Source organism: Rhamphochromis sp. 'chilingali' (genome assembly GCF_963969265.1).
Source record: "Rhamphochromis sp. 'chilingali' genome assembly, chromosome: 18".
In the NCBI taxonomy this organism is placed as follows: domain Eukaryota; kingdom Metazoa; phylum Chordata; class Actinopteri; order Cichliformes; family Cichlidae; genus Rhamphochromis; species Rhamphochromis sp. 'chilingali'.
The window spans coordinates 1,310,898-1,331,460 of NC_137945.1; the positions used below are offsets into that span (position 1 = coordinate 1,310,898).

General features: G+C 45.5%; 1 protein-coding gene across 3 annotated transcripts in view; it reads left to right on the forward strand.

The window, feature by feature from the left end:
- Window positions 1–20,563, forward strand: part of LOC308386161 (NACHT, LRR and PYD domains-containing protein 12-like) — a 39,988-nt gene that overhangs the window by 3,625 nt on the left and 15,800 nt on the right. For 2 of the 3 annotated variants that reach the window (XM_080865497.1, XM_080865496.1), the window contains 8 exons: window positions 815–950; window positions 1,275–1,376; window positions 2,073–2,174; window positions 4,030–4,131; window positions 4,457–4,588; window positions 4,993–5,228; window positions 5,333–7,253; window positions 18,178–18,351. In XM_080865497.1, coding sequence (XP_080721623.1) covers window positions 841–950; window positions 1,275–1,376; window positions 2,073–2,174; window positions 4,030–4,131; window positions 4,457–4,588; window positions 4,993–5,228; window positions 5,333–7,253; window positions 18,178–18,351 — 2,879 coding nt within the window. In that variant the 5' untranslated portion in view covers window positions 815–840. Of the gene's footprint in view, window positions 1–379; window positions 951–1,274; window positions 1,377–2,072; window positions 2,175–4,029; window positions 4,132–4,456; window positions 4,589–4,992; window positions 5,229–5,332; window positions 7,254–18,177; window positions 18,352–20,563 lie in introns of those variants that run through there. The other variant, XM_080865498.1, reaches the window with a different exon arrangement.

The following is a 20,563-nucleotide window of genomic DNA, read 5'->3' on the forward strand; positions in this document are numbered from 1 at the left end:
TCGTTAACTCAGGGTATACTTACTCAGTTTTTCCACTAAACCGGCTTCCTGAAACAGGGCCCTGGTCTGATCTGAAACAAACTTTAAGAGTTTTATGTCCGTGTGAGGCCGCACGCTGATTGGATAACCACCTGTCAGTCTCAGGGTATTAGCCAATGAGCGCGCAGGTTCACAGTAAGACCCGCCCCTATCACGTCATTCTTTTAAACTAACACATCGACAGTAAAACGGTAACGTGTCCTGTGATCTATAAACACCCTGTGATGAATAATCTGAAGTCATTTTGAGCCTGACAGTAGTTTCCTGTCACAGAGCAGAAGCTGCAGGCAGTTTTTGGCACCTTTATATTTAATTTATTCCAAAATAAATCAATAAAGGTAGAAAAGAACTCTCAGTGACATTAAAATCTATTTTAAAGACAGATGTGACCAAGTGCAACAAATATAAGATGACATGTTTACAGATATTTGAAGTATTGATCATGTGTAGAACACAGAGCAGGTCCAATAACAGAGTCATCCTGCTCACAAACAGCACTTTGGTTTCATGAGCTCACTTCCTGCAGTGATCCTCAGCTTCTCTCCAAAGGAGCCGTAACATGTGGGCTCCTCACCATGATGATGATCCAAACACACTGAGTTCCTTCATCATCATGTACTTATTAAATAATGTGATGGTTTTGGTGTTTTTTAAAGACTTTGAGCCTCTAAAATAACTGGTTTGGACTTTAGGGCCAAAGCTCCAACATTAGAAAGCCGTCAGTGTGATGCTTCCAGTACAACAGCACCTCTGAGTGTGTGTGTTTACCTCTCAGACTAACTCCACCCTGACATCAAGAAGATGGAGGAAGAGGACGGAGCAGCATCTGCAGCATCCAGCTGTGTGTCTGTGAGGAGTGACGGGGTTACACAAACACCTCCACCTTACAGTCATGGACCTGCAGCAACAATGTAAGAACACTCCTAACTTTATTAGTCATTTCAACATAACCATGGCAGAATCATTGATCTGTGATTGGTTCAAACTGATCTGAGTTTGATTTTTATTGACTTGTTTTCTTGCTGAGATCTGAACTCTGTAAGTTTAAGTGAAGTCAGTGCAGCAGAATCAGAGAGAAGAGCTGAGAACAAACTGAGTTCATTCAGAGACAGAAAGACTGGCTGATGATTGGCTGACCTGTCAGCCTTATGAAGCAGCCACAATATCACAGAGGGATCAGCTGATCATATGGCTGTCAGAGAGAACTGATCAGTTATTGATGTTTGTGTTTGCAGAGGTCAGAGGTCACAGTCTCCGGCATCCAGCTGTGTGTCTGTGAGGAGTGACTGGTCCAAAGACAGACCTCCACAATTTCATAATGAACCTGCACGGACAATGTAAGAAAACTGAACTTTAAAACTGTAAATTATTTCCCAGTTACATTAGAATTTGTGCGAATCTGTTTTATGTGTTAGAATTTAGGCTACAATGTATAGATCTTTTTAAAGTGACAAACGTTATTCATTTGCCCTACTTCACTCTGAATGCGTCTGCAGCTGCAGCCCGTTCTCACTCCTGAGGCGTAATATAGTGATGATTTGTCAAGACCCGAACGTGATGCTTCATGCTGGGTTATGGATGAAATCCAGCAGAATGATGCTCCCGCGGCAATACACATTCCAGCCATGTATTCCAGCCCTAACCATAACCTTATCCCTAATTTTGACCAGCACTTTAATGACGTTAGATAGTGTTTTCCAAAGCGATTTTAGTGAAACGAACGTGCATGTGTAGATTCATTCTACACAGTTCTCATGTTTCCTCATTTTTCTGATCTCGTAATATAGGGACGTGTTGGGCGCCTGGAAGCGTAATATAATGACAACTTGTCACTTAGCGTAGAATTTTACGAGAATGGGTTGGCCTTTGATCAGTCACCTAGAAAATCTGTAATCTAATCTAAGAGAACTAGGAAACTATCACGTTATCTGTAGCAGCTGCAATGAGTGTGTTGAGAACTGCTTAAAAGAATTTCATCAGAGAATTTATGAGAGACTGATGGGATATGATCAGAAATGTATTTGTGTTTGCAGAGGTCAGAGGTCACAGTCTCCAACATCCAGCTGTATATCTATGAAGAGTGACTGGTCCAAAGACAGACCTCCACAATTCAGTAATGAACCTGGACCAACAACGTAAGAAAACTCAGTGTCAGTGTTTAAATGTTGTTTATGAATAAGGTATTCTATAACTGACATAAATTATTTGTAAACAGTCATTGCTCTTAAAATTGGAATAATTGCTTCTTTTTTTGCATAACTTCTACTATTGCACAGTTGTTAGTGAATGTCCCTGAGGATGTGGGTTTCAACGTTCTGGTTCTTAGACAATATGTGTTTACCTTCTTCTGACAGAGATGCCTTACTCAGCCGACCCCAACTCCAAGCACACCATCTTCTTGGCATGAATCCAGTTTGTAAATAGAGTGTTTGTTCATGACAGTACATCTGTTTCCATGAAACACGGCTGTAGCCCAGTTTCAACTGCATCTTAACCTCGCACATCTAAATGTGAATCCAAAGTCTTCTTCTGTGCAGAAGCAACATTGCAGCTGCAAAGGCAGAAGCTACTGCTTGCAGTAGCTTGTATAGAAGTAGCTCCACCCACCCGTCAGTGCCTGGTAGCAGGGACAAGCTTGATGGGTCTGCCTAACACAAACCCGCCGCTGGAACGAGAGAATTCAAATACAACAGCAAAAAGCTTTGAACACCAAGTAGTCAAAGTTCTTTATGCATGAGGGAGACCCGACCGGAGCCGAGTGTCGTTCAGCCCACTTGACCTCCGTCAGACTCTCGTCCGCTCCCTCGTAACACTGCTCTTTTATTGAGGTTACATGAATATGCATAGGTTCATTAACATAGGTACACATGTGAACAAAGAGTACCGTCTGTGTGTGTGTGTGTGTGTGTGGGGGGGGGGGGGGGGGGGGGTTTCAAGATGTGACCCCATAAACGACTTCCCTAATCCTGCTGGTCTGGAAGTCCAGCAGTCCATCTAAACAGAAGGCACTTATACTAATACAGATATACGTGTGTTTGCCATTCCATGTATCAGCAAGAGAAGATATAACCTCTCTCATGACCTTAAGCTGTGTGAATGCCAGAACACTCTGGAATGCACACACAGTCTTTGCAGACTACTAAGGATCAGACCTCTATCAATATGACATTGATTATAAACTCTAAGCATATATGAGTAAATATTTCTAAGCATAAATGACAATCAACCATATAAACCTGACAAAGCTTGGTTCTGTGCACCTGCCTCCTAAAACCATTTAATGCGAAGCTGGAAATCAGTTGCTCTGCCATCTGATGTTTTCTATTCCTCCTTTCACAAAGTGCACAAGTAAGTTTGCACTGGGATGCCAGGTTCTTCTCTATCTGTCATTCGCAAATGCAGCAGCAAATTTCCTGATACAAGGATGCCCGGTTCTCATTTGCTAATGCAGAAGCAAGTTCTTTTACCACTGGGATGCCAGTTTCTCCCCATCTAATCTCCATATCCTAAGCTGCAGCCATTCTTTACGGCAGTGAGACATCAGGGTTTCTGGCTCTATCCCTTATTTGCAAATGCAGCAGAAAGCCTTTTTGCATCTGCACCAAGTTGCCAGTTATCACCCTACTATCCTTCCAGTGCCAGGTTCTGTCCTTTATCGCTCTTTTTAAAACATCCAAACTCTGCCATGTGCATAATTTCTCAAGGCATCCTTTCACTTCTCACGTGCTTTTACTAGCATCGCCTAAACCAGGGGTGGGCAACTCCAGGCCTCGAGGGCCAGTGTCCTGCAGGATATAGATATCATTATCAGATATCTATATCCTTTAGATATAGATTATTTTTGTTTAGAAATTAGCTGCCTAAGTATCTAAGAGGACTATTATTGATGGGAAACTATCACATGATCTGCAGCACCTGCAGCATGTGTGCTGCTTAAAAGAATTTCATCAGAGAATTTATCAGACTGATGCGATATGTTTGTGTTTGCAGAGGTCAGAGGTCACAGTCTCCAGTATTAGGCTGTCTGTCTATGAGGAGTGACTGGTCCAAAGACAGACCTCCACAATTCAGTAATGAACCTGGACCAACAACGTAAGAAAAAGTGAATGTATTGAATATAAACTGTAAATAATTCTGTCAAATTTTAATTTGTGAAAATCAGTTTTGTGTATCAGAATTTTAACTACAATTTATTTCCTGGCATTGAAAATCTTTTTATGACACATTTATTTGCCCCGTTTTCCTCTGATCATCTCTGCAGTTGTCTGATACCTAGAAAAACTGTAATATAATCTAAGAGCACTGTTACTGACAATAAAACATTTTCTGCAGTAGCTGCAGTTTGTGTGTTTAGAGCTAGACATTCATCAGAAAAGAGACTGATAGCCTACGATCACAAATATGTTTGTGTTAGCAGAAGTCAGAAGTTGCAGTCTACATTATCCAGCTGTCTCTCTGTGAGCAGTGACTGGTCGAAAGACAGACCTCCACAATTCAGTCTTGGGCCTGGACCAGCAATGCTCTTCAATTATGGACCTGAACTGGCCTCGTAAGAGAACTGCTATTAACTCATTTATTGTGGTTTGGGATAGTTTGTGACTACTCTGCAATTTCAATGATTTTGGATGAATATGGTGTAAAACATGAGCTTTAAACCAAAATCAGATAAAAGGTTTTTAACTGTGATGTCTCTGCAGGAAATGTTCTATTTTCTCTCATAGCAAACTGCAGACAGATCAGTTGCAGTTTAATAAGACAAGCAGACAAGAAAAAAGTTCATGGTGTTAATGAAATGAAAGGAATTATTTTTTTGATTCCAGAATTTAAACAGATAAGTAGCTAGACGTTTACTTTGTTCTGTGACCTTTAACGATTCTCCAATGTCATGAAATCTGGATCTTTTTTTACCAACAGTTTTCAAATGATTTTAGTGATAAAGAAATGTGTTCACAGAGGGAGGAAGAGGAGCGGTGTTCGTGTGGAGGAGCAGCTGTCCAGCTGTGCTTTGTGTCAGGACGTCCTGAAGGATCCAGTCTCTACCAGCTGTGGACACTGGTTCTGCAGACAGTGCATCTCCTCATACTGGGACCAGTCTGCTTCATCGGGAGACTCGTCCTGTCCCCAGTGTGGAAAAAGATCCAGAACCAGAGCTGGACTGCAGACAGCCAGTCAGAGCAGCTGTGTACAAAGTAAGACTGAACATCTGTCTGCTGATGGACTCATTTCTGAAAACTGGACTTCTTCTTGTTGTTCAGACATTGAAGAGTTTTCTTTCTGTTTTTCTTTCTGTCAGCAGATGTTGGTCTGCAGGAGGTTTTAGATGAACATAAGATCAGTCTGAGGAGGAGATGTGAACGTGTGACTGAAGGAAGTGATGAAACAGGAAGTAGAACCCTCCTCAACACCATCTACACTGAGCTCTACATCACAGAGGGACAGAGTGAAGAGGTTCATACCCAACATGAGGTGAGGCAGCTGGAGACAGCTTCCAAGATGGACGCCCTCCATGACGCTCCAATCAGGTGCCAGGACATCTTTAAAGCCTTACCTGACCAACAGAGACCCATCAGAGTGGTTCTGACCAACGGCGTGGCTGGTGTTGGAAAAACCTTCTCAGTGCAGAAGTTCACTCTGGACTGGGCAGAGGGCTTGGAGAACCAACATGTCAGTGTGGTGGTTCTGCTTTCATTCAGGGAGCTGAACCTGATCAGAGATGAGCAGTACAGTCTTCTGGAGCTGCTCCATGTTTTCCATCCAACATTACAGAAGGTCTCAGCAGAGAAGCTGGCTGTCTCTCAGCTTTTGTTCATCTTTGACGGCCTGGATGAAAGCAGACTTTCATTGGATTTCACCAACAGGAAGCTGCTGTCTGATGTCACACAGAAGTCATCAGTCAGCCAGCTGCTGACAAACCTCATCCAGGGGAATCTGCTTCCCTCGGCTCTCGTCTGGATAACTTCCCGACCCGCAGCAGCCAATCAGATCCCTCCTACATGTGTTGACAGGCTAACAGAAGTACGAGGCTTCACTGACGCCCAGAAGGAGGAGTACTTCAGGAGGAGATTCAGTGATGAAGAGCTGTCCAGCAGAATCATCTCCCACATGAAGACATCCAGGAGCCTCCACATCATGTGTAGAATCCCAGTCTTCTGCTGGATCACTGCTACAGTTCTGGAGCACATGTTGACTACAGAGCAGAGAGGAGAGCTGCCCAAGACCCTGACTGACATGTACTCACACTTCCTGCTGGTTCAGACAAAGAGGAAGAAGAACAAGTACCACGAGGGACGTGAGACGAGTCCACAGGAGCTGACGGAGGCTGACAGGGAAGTTCTTCTGAAGCTGGGGAGGCTGGCGTTTGAACATCTGGAGAAAGGAAACATCATGTTCTACCAAGAAGACCTGGAGCAGTGTGGCCTGGATGTGACAGAGGCCTCGGTGTACTCAGGAGTTTGTACAGAGATCTTCAAAAGAGACTGTGTGATCTTCCAGAAACCAGTCTACTGCTTTGTTCATCTGAGCATCCAGGAGTTTCTGGCTGCAGTCTACATGTTCCACTGTCACATCAACAAGAAGACAGATGTGCTGAAGTATTTTCTTGGTGAAACCTGGGAGGATGATCATCATAATGATTATGATTATGATCTGTTTGATGATCCAGAAATGATTCTCCAGAGGAAATTATCTCTGAATGATTTGTGGGTGTCTCAGAAGCCTTATTCTACTCAGGCGCTTGCACAGAGATCTTCATCTCTGGATGATTTCCTGTGGAAAGTCATGGAGAAATCCTTCCAAAGTAGTAGTGGTCAGCTGGACCTGTTTGTCCGCTTCCTTCATGGCCTCTGTCTGGAGTCTAACCAGACACTCTTAGGAGGTCTGCTGGGTCAGACAGAGAACAGTCCAGAAAACCTCCAAAGTGTTATTGACAACCTGAAGTGGAAGAACGATAATGAAATCTCTCCTGAAAGAAGCATCAACATCTTCCACTGTCTGATGGAGATGAACGACCTCACAGTACATCAGGAGATCCAAGAGTTCCTGAAGTCAGAGAACAGATCAGAGAAGGAACTCTCTGAGATCCACTGCTCAGCTCTGGCCTACATGTTGCAGATGTCCGAGTTGGTTCTGGATGAGTTGGACCTGCAGAAGTACAACACATCATACCAGGGAAGACTGAGACTGATTCCAGCTGTGAAGAACTGCAGAAAGGCTCGGTGAGTGCAGATTAACATCAATAATCTGTGTAAATTATTACTTTTGTTCTTCAGATATATCCATCCATCTATTCATTCATTCAGCCATTCATTCTCTTCCAATTATCCGAGTCCAGCAGCAGTGAAGCCCATACCTCTTTCTCCCTAAGCACCTCCTCTAGCTTGTCTAGGGGAACACCAAGGCATTATCTCAAGGCAGATTGTATCGATACCAATTTGGCATCAGTATCGGATCGATACTAGCCTGGTGAGAGAGATTCTTTACTTTAAGTTCGGCTCTTGTTTGCAATACTGTGCTTTCGGCAAAGACAAAACGGCCAGGTTGCTGGACTCGCTGCTCCCGTGTCAGTGCAGAGCAGACACATTTTACTGCCCCTCCCCCCTCTTGTGCTTAGGTGTTGCGCTGTCATGTGACCTGACTTAGATGCTTTGGGGGTTGTTACATTCTTTACATATTAATTATATTTTCACCAGTTGTTTTTGTTGTTGAGAATTTTAATTGTAATTTTTTTTGTTATAGTTTCTCAACAGTACTTGTTTGTTTTAATTTGTTCATTGGTTTGCGTGCACTTTAAGATTTTTCTAAAATAACAAAAACAAAAAACAACTTGATAACTAAATCACCACCGCAGACCCAAAGACATATTCATACTTCGCAGCATCATTTATTTTTCTAATAATCTCACAGTTGCTGTAACACTACATTCAACGGCTGCAGTTCTCCCGCTGCCAGCTGTACACATCACCACCAAAAACAACAACAACACAAGCAGAGCACAAGCCAGCAAGGCGTGATTGCAGATGCCGTGCGGGTGAGTCCATCTCACCTGAAGCAGCATCGCAGACCACACCCCACCACAATCATAAAGCATTTTGTATTTAATTATAAACTTTGTCCTAATTATGTCCTGGGTTTTAACTATTTAATAATAAAAAATGAAACATCACAAAAAACACTTAAGATCATGACGCATCCACCTTATTTATTGAAAGGTATTGGTATTGGCCATACTGGCCCGTATTTACTTGGTATTGGATCATACCAAATAAGCAGTATTACACACCACTAATATCGAAGAGAGAGCCCAGCCACCCTTTAGAGAAAGCTCATTTGTGCCACTTGTTTCTATGATCTTGCTCAGGTTTCTTTTCACCACGATGGACCGGTGCAGCATCTGCATCACTCCAGCCGCAACATCAACCCGTCATGACAGTGGGAACGAAAAACTCCCTTTTAACAGGAAGCAATCCCCAGTAAAACCAAGCTCAAGGAGCGACAGCCATTTGCTGCGACTGGTTGGGGTGAGAGGAGGAAGACACAAAAGGGAGTCTCGTGCTCCCCTCTCTCCTCACTCATGAAAATGACCCTGAGATAATTAAACCGCTCTACACAGGGTCAGGGACAAGTTGCTGTCCTAAGTGGGCATTCCACCTTTTTCCATCTGAGGACCATGGCCTCAGACTTGGAGGTATTCATTCTCATTCCCACCACATGACACGCGGCTGCAAACTGCTCCAGTGTAAGCTGGAGTCCACCTGTCATGTATTTATGGAGCAGATCCAAAAGCAGACACGGGATAAATGAACTAAGGTATAACAAAAAGCAAGCCTTTATTGTAGCTGATTACATAAACAGAAAGCACAGCAAAATGAGGGAAAAACTGAACTAAACCTACACTGGGAGCAGCTAAGCAAATAGGATAATTAGAACATGAAACTGAACAGGAATATGTGAAACGTGAACGTGAAGAAAACTAAACCTGACCTGCACATGAACATGAACTTGAACAGTAGAAAACAAGACTCTGTGACCTGACCTGGCTTGGCATGACATAAACAGATGACCCGACAAAGAACAGAAGGAGACAGAGGACTTAAATACACAGGAGGCTAATGGGGAGACACACTTGACACAAATGAACATGATGCCACGGGGGAAGTAAAACAAAACACACTGAACATGGAAACACCAGACTCTTCAAAATAAAACAGAAAAAATGGAGAGATGTAGAATTGACACACAAGCTTGACAATGTGGACACAACAAATGTCATGGTCCTGGGTCATTTTGACCCAGTGTTCTTAGTTTTCCTGTGGTTTTGTATTTTGTTCTTTATGTTCATAGGATTGTTTGGTTTGGTATTTGGATTCCCCCTGTGTCCGTGCTTATATTGTGGTGTTTGTTCTGTTACCGTGTTCTGTGTTCTCCTCATCCCCTCGTGTATTCCTTCTTGTTCTCTGCTTCTCTCTCTCTGCCTCTCTCTGTGCTCCTCTCTGTGTACTCTGTGTTGTGTTTAAGGTCCACATCTTGGTGTCAGTATTTTCAGTTTCGTGTCCTCCCCGCTCTGTCATGAGTAATTGTCCTCAGCTGTGCTCCCCATGTGTTCCCACTTCCCTCATTACCTTCTGTGTATTTATGTCACAGTATCCCTTTGTTCCGTGTTTCGTCGTCCCTCTAGGTTGTGTGCATTCCCTCGTGTCTTCCCAGCCTCCCCCAGCCTCAGCTTTAGTTTCTCCCAGTATAGTTTTGTATGACTTCTTATGTTCCTATTAATAAAGACCTGCCTTTCGAGTTTATCCCCGCATGTCTTGAGCCGTGCGTTTGGGTCCTCTCTTGCCTTCACAAGGCCGCCGCATGACAGAACGACGCAACCACGAAATGGACCCAGCAGGCTCTACCCGTGAGGAAGAAATTCTCCGTGTACAGAGTCTGGTTAGGCAAATAACCCACACCTCGGACTCATGGACAATTTCTGTCGGACTTAATGCCATGAGGGCAATAGTCGAGGGGAAACCCTTTCCTTCGCCAGCTCAGCTGGTATGAGGGCTTTATTGATGAACTGAGCCGAGCCAAGGAGGCGTCACAAGCTCGTGAGCTGGCAGACCGCGTCTTTTCCCGGGATTCCACGCCACAGTGATAGCAGACGGAGATCTCCGCCAGGCAGCCGCCACAGCAGCAGCGAACAAAGCTCGCCGCGACAGTATTGCAGCAGCAGACGGGGCTTTCAGTAGCGCAACAGCAGCTGCTCCAACGAGAGAGTTTTTCGACGCCGCTGCCGCGGAGCCCTTCTCCATTCCCTCTCACTCTGTGACTCTTGCCTCAGGCCCTAAAGGCTCACAATCTGTAAATGTTGAATCTGAAGCTGAACTTCTTATGAACTGTTGTACTGCCCAGAGGGTCAACTCAGAGACCGTTTCTCCTACGTTTGGACTCATATTTGATAAACATTATCCTTCGCTTGTGTTTCCTAAGTCTGAAAACTTGAAGTCAGCATTTTCTGAGTTAGAGATACCTCTTTCTGTGCCTTTTACCTGTGTGTCTGCTGAGGATGATTGTTTTGCAGTTAAGCTCACAACTGCGGCTTTAAAACCTGCCTCCTTAGATGTTAAAGCAGTAAAGTTAGAGACTATAAATGTTCCTGTGATAGCTCGACCCCAGCTTGTTACTTCTGAGCCATCACCCCAGGGGAAAGTCCATTCTGACGTGTCTATAATTCGAATGTTCTTAAGTCAGGGGACTCTATACCCACCACTGTTTTCCCTGGGTTTACTATTTCCAGCGATCCGGAGGCAAAAGACTTTGTTTCATCTGCCTTTCCAGTGCACGGGACTATGTTTACATCGGCTATTAACCCCTCCTCTGACAGTATAAGCATGGTTAGTTCCGAAGAAGGCAAGGCAAGGCATATTTATTTATAAAGAAAGAAGCTCAAAGACTGTTGGTGCATCAGCTGATCACACTTCTCTAGAGTTTGTAAACCCTGAAGGTGGTGCTCTAGTGCCTGTAAGCTACAGCTTTAGCACACTTAAATCTGCGAGGTCAGAGCACTGTTTCTCATCCGCTCACTCAGGGCAGGGAATTAATCTCTTGCAGACTGTTCTTTCTAGGGCCGCCTCCCAGGCCCCTTGTGCTCTAGGGATAGCTGCGGCCCAGCACTCCCCTGCACCTGCCTCAGTTCCCCAGGTGAGGAGGGCTGACACGCAGCTGGTCCCTGTTCCGGTTTCCGGGTCGGCTGAGGCTCTGCTGGTCCCTGCACTCGTATCAGCTCCTCGGGCGGGGACAGCAGCCGCCCAGTCCCTGCCAAAACCTGTGCCAACCCCTGAGGTGAGGCCTGCCAGGACCCAGCCGATATCTGCACCTGTACCTACTCCTCAGGTGGGAGCGACTGGTGTCCAGCAGGTGCCTGCACCCTTCATCCGCATTGCAGGCTCAGAGGAACCTACACCACCACCTGTCCTACATCCGGTCCCACAACCATCACTACACTCAGCTGCTCAGGATGCTCCTCAGTCAGTCATTCAGCCTTCTCCCCAGTGCACAGTCCAGCCTTCTCCCCAACCGCCATTACTACCACTAGTTCAGTTTGCTACCCAGTCTCCCTCAGTTCAATCTGTAGTTCCGTCTCCTGTGTCCCCCGCACCTCAGTCATCTACCCCACCACAAGCTCCATTTTCACCTCCACCATCACTTCAGTCATCAGTTCAAGTTCAAGTTCAAATTTTATTCGCCACAAGCAGGTTGCCCTGCAGTGGAATGAACCCGCCCCCGACCTTACACACACAACACAGACATCACATGGGGATACAAGTCAGAGAACGGTTGCATTACAGAAAAACCACTGAAATGTACACTACAATGGGAAAAGTACAAGAGGAAAAAAAGAGACCTCTACTCATGCTGGGCTACAGGAGGACAGCATAAGAACAGGAAACAAAGTCAAAGGAGCTTGCAAAGAAAAGCGTCTGGACTTCTTTAAGTTACTTGAAGACGTTTCACCTCTCATCCGAGAAGCTTCTTCAGTTCTAAGGTCAAATGGTGGAGAGTCCCAGATATAAACCTAGTGGGAGTTTCCCCCCACAGAGGGACAAAAGGACCCCCTGATGATCCTCTAATCGCCTGAGCCAAGGTGTGAAACTGGGTGTGGGCCCCAATCAGCCAGAGTTTCGGGTTTGTGATTGGGACCCACACCCAGTTTCACACCTTGGCTCAGAATAGGTTCGGTCTGTCACTCAGTTGCCCTTAGCTCCATCATCCACACTACCACCTGCTTCTCTTCCACCACAACCATCACTACACTCAGCCATTCAGGCTGCTGCTCAGTCAGGCATTCAACCTGTAGTCCTGCCATTAATGCACTCTTTAGCTGACCCATTAGCTCAGTCACCATTAACTCAGTCGTCCACTCCACCACCTACTCCACTGTCACCACAACCGTTACTACAGCCATCAGTTCAGTCCCGTGTGCCAGTTCAGACTTTAGTGCAGTCCCCTGTAGCACTTCAGTTCCCTGGTCAGCTACACACTCACCCACCTAGTCAGCCTAATGTTCAGTCAGGGGTCCCCACACCCTCTAGCCCTACATCAGCTCCTGCTGGAAGCTCGGGTGAGCCCATCCAGGACTCTGCGGCTCCCACGCCGCCACCTTCCTCATCTGCTGGGCGTTCTGGAGAGCCAGGCCAGCCCTTCCTCCTGTCCGCTGGGGGTTCTGGAGAGCCCGGCCAGCACTTCCTCAACTCCACTGGGGGTTCTGGAGAGCCTGGCCAACACTTCCTTGTCTCCGCTGGGGGTTCTGGTGAGCCCGGCCAGCAACCTGTCTCCGCTGGAGGGTCCGTGGTCCAGCCTCTGCTTCTGCCTCGCCTGGTCCTGCGGTTGTTACACCGCCGTGCAAGGTACATCCAGCACCTCAGCGTTGCTGGCCACTTTCTGGGCCCCTAGCCGGATGTCATCGTTGTCGTGGGCGGCCTATGGATCAGCACTGTCGTCTCCTTCTCCTGCGTCGCCGCCGCTGCCTTCCCCACGGCCGACCTTCAGCTCTGTCGTCAGCTGTTTCCCCGCCACCGCCGTTGGCGTCCGCACGGTTGGCCCCCTGAACTGTTTTCACGTCGCCGCCGTTGGCGTCCGCACGGTTGGCCCCCTGAACTGTTTTCATGTCGCCGCCGTTGCCGTCCACACGGTCGGCCTCCTGAACTGAACTGTTTCACACTATTGTGATGCCATCCTCCGGGTCGGCCTCCCGAACTGATTTTGATTTGCTGCCTGTGCTCCAGTTTTTGTGGTTATTTTGTTTTTGGACTCGAAAAACAAAATCACAAAATCAGAATATCCCTTTGTTCCATGTTGCGTCATCCCTCTAGGGCAGGGGTCGGCAGCCTGCGGCTCCGCGTGGTTTGGGAAAATAAATTAGAAGTATTTAGCTGAAGTGTATTTTATTTATATTAGTTCTTTTTTAACTTGTAGTTCTAAATTGGAAGATTAGTGTGATATTGAAATATAAAATAAAATTATATTCTATTATTTTTTCATCGCTCAAAATAAGTATCACACTCGCGGAAGCCCGTGTACCCGCCGAAATGCCATGCATTTATCGAGACTTTCAACCCCAGGTAGGCCAATTATGGATCTTCGGATCCACATTATGTCAGCAGCTGTTCTCCACCGTGAACTATGTTAAAAACAAACACCGCTCACGCCTCACAGACGACAGCTTACAGTCCTGCGTAAAGATGCAAGTGACTTCGTACAGCCCCGATTTGCAGACGCTGTGCGCAGAGGTTCAGGAGCAAAAGTCCCATTGTAAACATATCACGGCAGATCCAATGATGTTTCCATGATGATGTTTCTTTATAGGCCACTTTTCACACACGGTTGCTGTACACATACAGCCAGCTGTAGCTTTTCAGCTCACAGCCCGACACATACCAACACAACAGCACAGATAGCACAGACTTTAAGGCGGCATTTGGGTCCTCTCTTGCCTTCACACAGCCGCTGAATGACAACAAAGACATGAAACACATGTCTGGACAGGAAACATGACACCTAAACTAAGGAAGCAAAGATGAAACAAAATCTAGAATAATCCACAATTAAATCCTAACTAATACAAGAACTTATTATCACAAACTTAACATGAGAAACTCAAAATCACAAAATAAACTCAAAACACTAGGTCACAGACCTATCCCTGATAGCCACCACCTAAGGAAGACAACAGAACCACATCATCTGTCAATAGCAGAATTCTTCTGCTACAGTTCAGCCACTCTCCAGGAGACTGATTCCAGAGCCCATGCTCTGCATTGAGGTAGCCAACTGTATCTAGCCAGTACCTCTCAGTCTCACACACTAGCTCAGGCTCCCTCCACACCAGAGGTGATTTTCAAGGTTCAATCACCAGACTTGGTAGCTGGGGATTGTCTTCCAGGGTCTCTGCCCTTGACCACTACCCAAGACACACTGCACTTGACCCCTACAGCGACTCCTGTCGGTGGTGGGCTTACAGGGGCTGGGCTAATGCCCCTTTTTCAGGCTGTGACCAACCGGGCCACATTTGCTTCTTGAGGTAGTCACCTGAAATTGTTTTCCAATAGTCTTGAAGGAGTTCCCAGAGATGCTGATCACTTGTTGGTCATTTTGCCTTCACTCTGGGGTCCATCCCATCCTAAACCATCTCCATTGGATTTAGGTCAAGTCACTGTAGAGGCCAGGCCATCTTCAGGTGACTACATCATGAACCTCATTGAACCTCATTGAGAGAAGTGCTGTCAACAAAGCAAAGGGTGGCTAATAAATCTTAAATATAAAATATATTTAGCATTATTTATCAATTTCTTTTTTTTTTTGCTAAGTAATTCCATATATCTTGCTTCATATATTTGATGCCTTCTGTATGTATCTACAATGCTGAAAGTAGTAAAAATAAAGAAAAACATTAAATGAGAAGGTGTGTCCACACTTTTGACTTTAAGGGGCAATCATGGCTCAAGAGTTGGCAGTTCGTCTTGTAATCAGAAGGTTACCGGTTCGAGCCCGGCTCCCACAGTCTTGGTCGTTGTGTCCTTGGGCAAGACACTTCACCTGCACTTCGCCTTCTACTGGTGGTGGTGGTCAGAGGCAGCCTTGCCTCTGTCAGTGCGCCCCAGGGCAGCTGTGGCTACAATGTAGCTTGCCATCACCAGTGTGTGAATGTGTGTGTGGGTGACTGAATGTAGTGTTAAGCGCTTTGGGGTCCATAGGGACTAAGTAAGGCGCTATACAAATACAGGCCATTTACCATTTATTAGTGTAGGTGTTATGAAATCACGCTTTGTCTGGTCCCTCACACAAGACCTTGCTATGAGAAACCCTACCAGAGGGCAAAAGCCCACTGGTATGCAAATCCCTCCACCACAATAAGGTAGCAATTCACTGAGGAGTTCTTCAAATATACATAATACTAAACGCAAATTTGTGTGTTCTCCCCCACTTTAAAAAGGCATGCTTGTGTGAATAACTAGTGATTGTAGAATTTCTTTTGTTAGTGATGTGAGAGTGAATACTTGTGTATCGCTGTGTGATGAACTGATTACCTGCTCAGATGTACCTGCCTTTGTCTACAGCCAAGGCAGGATTCAGGACATAACTCCTAATTGAATAAGTGGTTAAGAAAAGAAAGACAGATGGTGCATGGAATATTATCCGTCTGGTTGAGATCTGTATCATGCTAATCACATACAGAAATTTTATTTTTATTGTCAACTGACCTTGATTGATTCTAAATAGCCTACTGTTACTTATATTTAAAACAGCTAAATAAAACACTTGACATGGTTAAAAAAAAAAAAACAACAACTGAAGAAAAATCAGTCTACTGTCTCAGAGAGGGCCTTAGATCAGTGACTATAGTTAACAGTGTGCGTGTGTGTACGAAACATTAATCTTTACATTACCTGTTATTTGTGATTTTTACTAGATATATGGCACATAATTCTTACGTGATAGAGTATTGTGATATCTGGCTTTTTTTCAGATTTTTACAATAATTGTTACTGTATGTGTACTTTAAATGAGTCATGGGTTTAAAATGGTGGTTAAAGGTGTTGGATTACTTTTTTGTTACAAAACCTTTAACAGTGAAGAGAAGCAGACTAGGAAATGGTTTGAAAGTGAAAGCTGGTGTACATTAGTCTGACTCAGTCATCATCAATTTTTTTCAGGCAATATAATGCATTTGCATATGTGTGTAGAGATGTGTTTGTTTGCATTTATATGATCATAGTCAATGTTTTTTACTTTACAATCTACTCATAATTACAGGACATGGATGTAAATACCTTTTATGGAAGGAAACTGTTACGGCCGAGAGGGCCCGGCTGTGGGTGTGGACTCAAATGCAGACACAGAGGGAGGCAAACGGGCGTGAACACAGTGCTTTATTTACAAGTGTCTAGTGAAATTACACAACAGGAGACTATGAATGCTATGAATTATGAAATGCTATGAACTGTGAACTGTGAGGCCAAACTGTGAACATGAAACTGAGTGCTATGGCTAGGTGCTGGATTTCACGGATGGAAAAAAGGGGCAGCGGCTTGGATGGAGGTACGCAGTCAGCGTTGCAGGTTTAAAGTGTCATGCGAGGAAGGGGTGTCCAGGGGGTTCCGGGTGAGGAGTGTCCAGAGAGGATCCAGAATATGCGTGGAGTGAGGGACTTGGCAGGGAGGCAGGCAGGTGTAGTCCGATGGTGGAGAGGAAGAAACCAGATGACAGAACCAGCGTCCAGGCGGAGATGAGAGTAGTTCGGGAAACGTGACTGCCAGGTGGGTCCTATGACAAAGAAAACACGGTGAGGGAAAAAGCAGTAGTTGAGGGTTCTCACAAGGGGTTCGCAGCCTAGCACTGACATGGGTTAGCAGAAGATCTGGCAGAGGTCTGTTGTGAATGCTGGTCTTATATGCAGGTGACTTGATTGGAACCAGGTGTGGAAGCTGATTGGAGTCTCTGCCTGAAGGTAGAACCCAGCGGAGTGGAAAAACCCCGTGCTCACCCGGACCATGACAGAAACCAAGGGAATGTGCACTTTCTGTCCTCAGAAAGTGAGGACAGTGAGCTTTCAGGGAGTGACAGTCAAATTTTATGATTGATATATTATCAGGGACCCTAAAGCTCCCCCAAAATAGGGAGAAATATTTTTTCCCCCAAAATTAAAAAGCCATGTAGTAGAGGGTTTTAAGGGCTTGTCCCAGGATGTTATCTGGTTCTGCTACCTTGCGGGGGTTGATCCTCCTCAGGGCTAAAACCCTGAAAATGTGAAAAAGAGTTGATGTAAGTTTAGATGAAACCTGGGGACTTATGTCTGCTAATTAATTTCAGCAGGTTGAATCATACATTGTTGTAAATATATTTACCTGTGACTCATAGCGCTATGGCTGAAAATGTTTTCCTTTATTCTGAAAGCAGTAAATGTACTTAATGCTAATGCTTTCCTGCATTTAACATCACACATTAATAAGAAGATTACTACCCTCACCCTCACAGACATAAACCTCAGTCAGAAACCCTCAGTCAGGAATGCCGAATCAGAATAATTAATTCTTTCAATTCTCAACATCAAGCAGTGTAAGCTGCTCTTATGTTTACGCTTGTTTACGCCTACAATGCTGCTACAGTGGAGTCTTTGTTTGGAAGGTGGTACTGGCAGAGAAAAGAGTGATGTTTCAAGTGCTTCAGCCATTGTCTGATTCACTTTTCTTCAACTTCTGCCTCACCATCAACATTTCTTATTTTGGTGCAGACTCTGACTCGTAAAATGGGATGGGTTTTCCTGGAAGCGTATTATACCGACGATTTGTCACCTAGCATAGAATGTTACGCTTTGGGAGTGAGAACGTGTTGCTGTAGTAGATGTCATGTTGCCTGGAAATCCTGCTGCAGTTCTGAACCAAGGTTTCTGAGTCATGATGGTTGTTTCTTTTGGTTCCTTTTTAGTCTGAAATCAGATATGATATCAGCACTTCTGAGTTCATCCATCATTATTGTCCAGTGATGAGATTACTGCTCCATTTGGTAACAGTCAGCAGATTTTTCCTGCATGTCGACATGAAGAGTCGTATCTGACAGCAGCAGGCTTTATAATAACGCACATTATATTTTCTATAATCACAGACTGACCAATTGTCGACTCTCAGCGACTCACTGTAAAGTTGTGGCCTCAGCTCTGAAGTCCAACCCCTCCCATCTGACAGAGCTGGATATGAGTTACAACGACCTGCAGGATTCAGGAGCGAATCTTCTGTGTGCTGGACTGGAGAGTCCAAACTGTCGACTGGAGACTCTGAGGTGAGTTCATTGACTGCAGCTGTTGTTTTTCTATATTTCAAATCTTTGATTAATGTTTGAAACTGTCTTTAGTTCCTAATTGTTCAGAATGTCTCTAAAGACAAATGTGAAGAAGTTTGAGTGCTTTCAGAAATGTGGTGTCTTTATGAATGACTGAACAACAGTCTTCCCTTTTGGCTCCAAATAAAAGTGACAGACTTGAGCAGGGTTCACTTGAAGGCTGACAGAAGTGTAGTGGGGATGGGGAGATTTGGGAGGACAGTTTTTCAGCCTTCACAGGTTCATATTGTGCTCCATGAGTCAGTGAAGATGAAGTCAGTACTGATGAGGCTGTAGAGTGTATGAGGGATGTGAATAAGGCTGGTGAACGCTGGCGCGACTTGCTGCCTCTACTCACCGCTAACCCTCTCGCTACTTTTCTTCGCTATTCCTGCTTTCTACCCATGCTACTTGCTTCTTGTTATTTCCTACTTGCCCCCTTGCTCTTGATACCCCTTGCTCCTGCTGATGTTATTGCTACTCACTGATATCCTCTACCGGCGTCCCGGCTTCTTCCATCCCCATCCTCCCCTCTTCCTGTCTGTACGGCCCACCAGTGTCTGCTCCTGTCCACGATGTGGCCTCCCAGGATCTACACACAGTCTGTGTGAGTCTTTATCCTTGTGTCATCGATCTGTCGACCTGGTAATGGACTTCAATACACAGCCAATGAGCTCCTCCTACTCTGATTTTCCCTGGCTGCTCCACCGACGGCTGTTCTTCATCTCCACACGGATATCGTTTTCCTCCCTCGCCAAAAGTACATTTATCAGCTCTCCCGCCAGAATTTTCATCAGGATAATTCTAAGCCAATCCAATCCTTCTGGTCCACCTCTCGTCGCTCTCTGTGGAACCCTGGCAGGACTGTTAACCACAATGTTTTGGCTAACCTGACTTTGTTGGCTAACACTCTCATTCAGTCTGACAGTACCTGCATCAAATTGTAAATTGAGAGCTTCGCTTTTACACTCAGCTCTCTCTTCACCACAACAGACCAGTACAGCGTCCGCATCACTGCAGCCGCTGCACCAATCCATCTGTCGATCTCCCACTCCCTTCTCCCATCACTCGTGAACAAGACCCCGAGATACTAAACTCCATTCGGATCAGGGTCTCGTCCCTGACCCAGAGTGGGCACTCCACCCTTTTCCGGCTGAGGACCATGGCCTCAGATTTGGAGGTGATGATTCTCATTTCCACCGCTTCACACTCGGCTGCGAACCTTTCCAAGGCGAGCTGGAGGCTATCACCTGATGAAGCCAACAGAACCACATCATCTGAAAAAAGTAGAGATGAGATCCTGAGACCACTGGAGTGAAAGCCTTCCGCCACTTGGCTACGCCTATCGTAGCCAAGTGGCGGAATTCTGAACAGAATCGGTGGCAAAGGGCAGTCCTGGCGGAATCCATCACGCACCAAGAACGAGTCCGTCTTATTGCCGGCAATGCGGACCAAGCTCTTGCAACGTATAATGACTGAGTGGCTCTTAGCAATGGGCCAGACACCCCATACTCTCGGAGCACCCCCCAAAGGACCCCCCGAGGGACACATTCAAATGCCTTCTCCAAGTCCACAAAACACATGTAGACTGGTTTGGCAAACTCCCATGCGCCCTTGAGTGTCCTTGAGAGGATAAAGAGCTCGTCCAGGGTTCCATGACCAGGACAAAAACCACATTGTTCCTCCTGTATCAGAGGTTCGACTAACGGACAAACTCTCCTCTCCAGCACCCTGGCATAGACTTTCCCAGGGAGACTGAGGAGTGTGATTCCCCTGTAGTTGGAACACACCCTCTGGTCCCCTTTCTTAAAGATGGGGACCACCACCCCGGTCTGCCAGTCCAGGGGTACTGGCCCCTGATCTCCACGCAACATTATCCGCAAATCACTGTCTTATCATGGTGGAGGGGTTTGTGTGTCCAAGGGATCCCAGGGGCTATGTTGGTAGGGTCTCCCATGGCAAATTGGTCCTGGGTGAGGGACCAGAAAAAAAGCGATTCAGAAGACCAGGCCTAGGATAGGGTTACCCTTTGAGAGAAACCAATTGAGTCTAATAACAGATTAAATGCTGTGTTGAGGCTGTCAGTGGATGAAGTATATCCTTAACTAACTCAGGCAGTTTGGTTGATTTAAACAAAAACAATCATCCTACTGTAGGTTTCTGCAACAAAGAA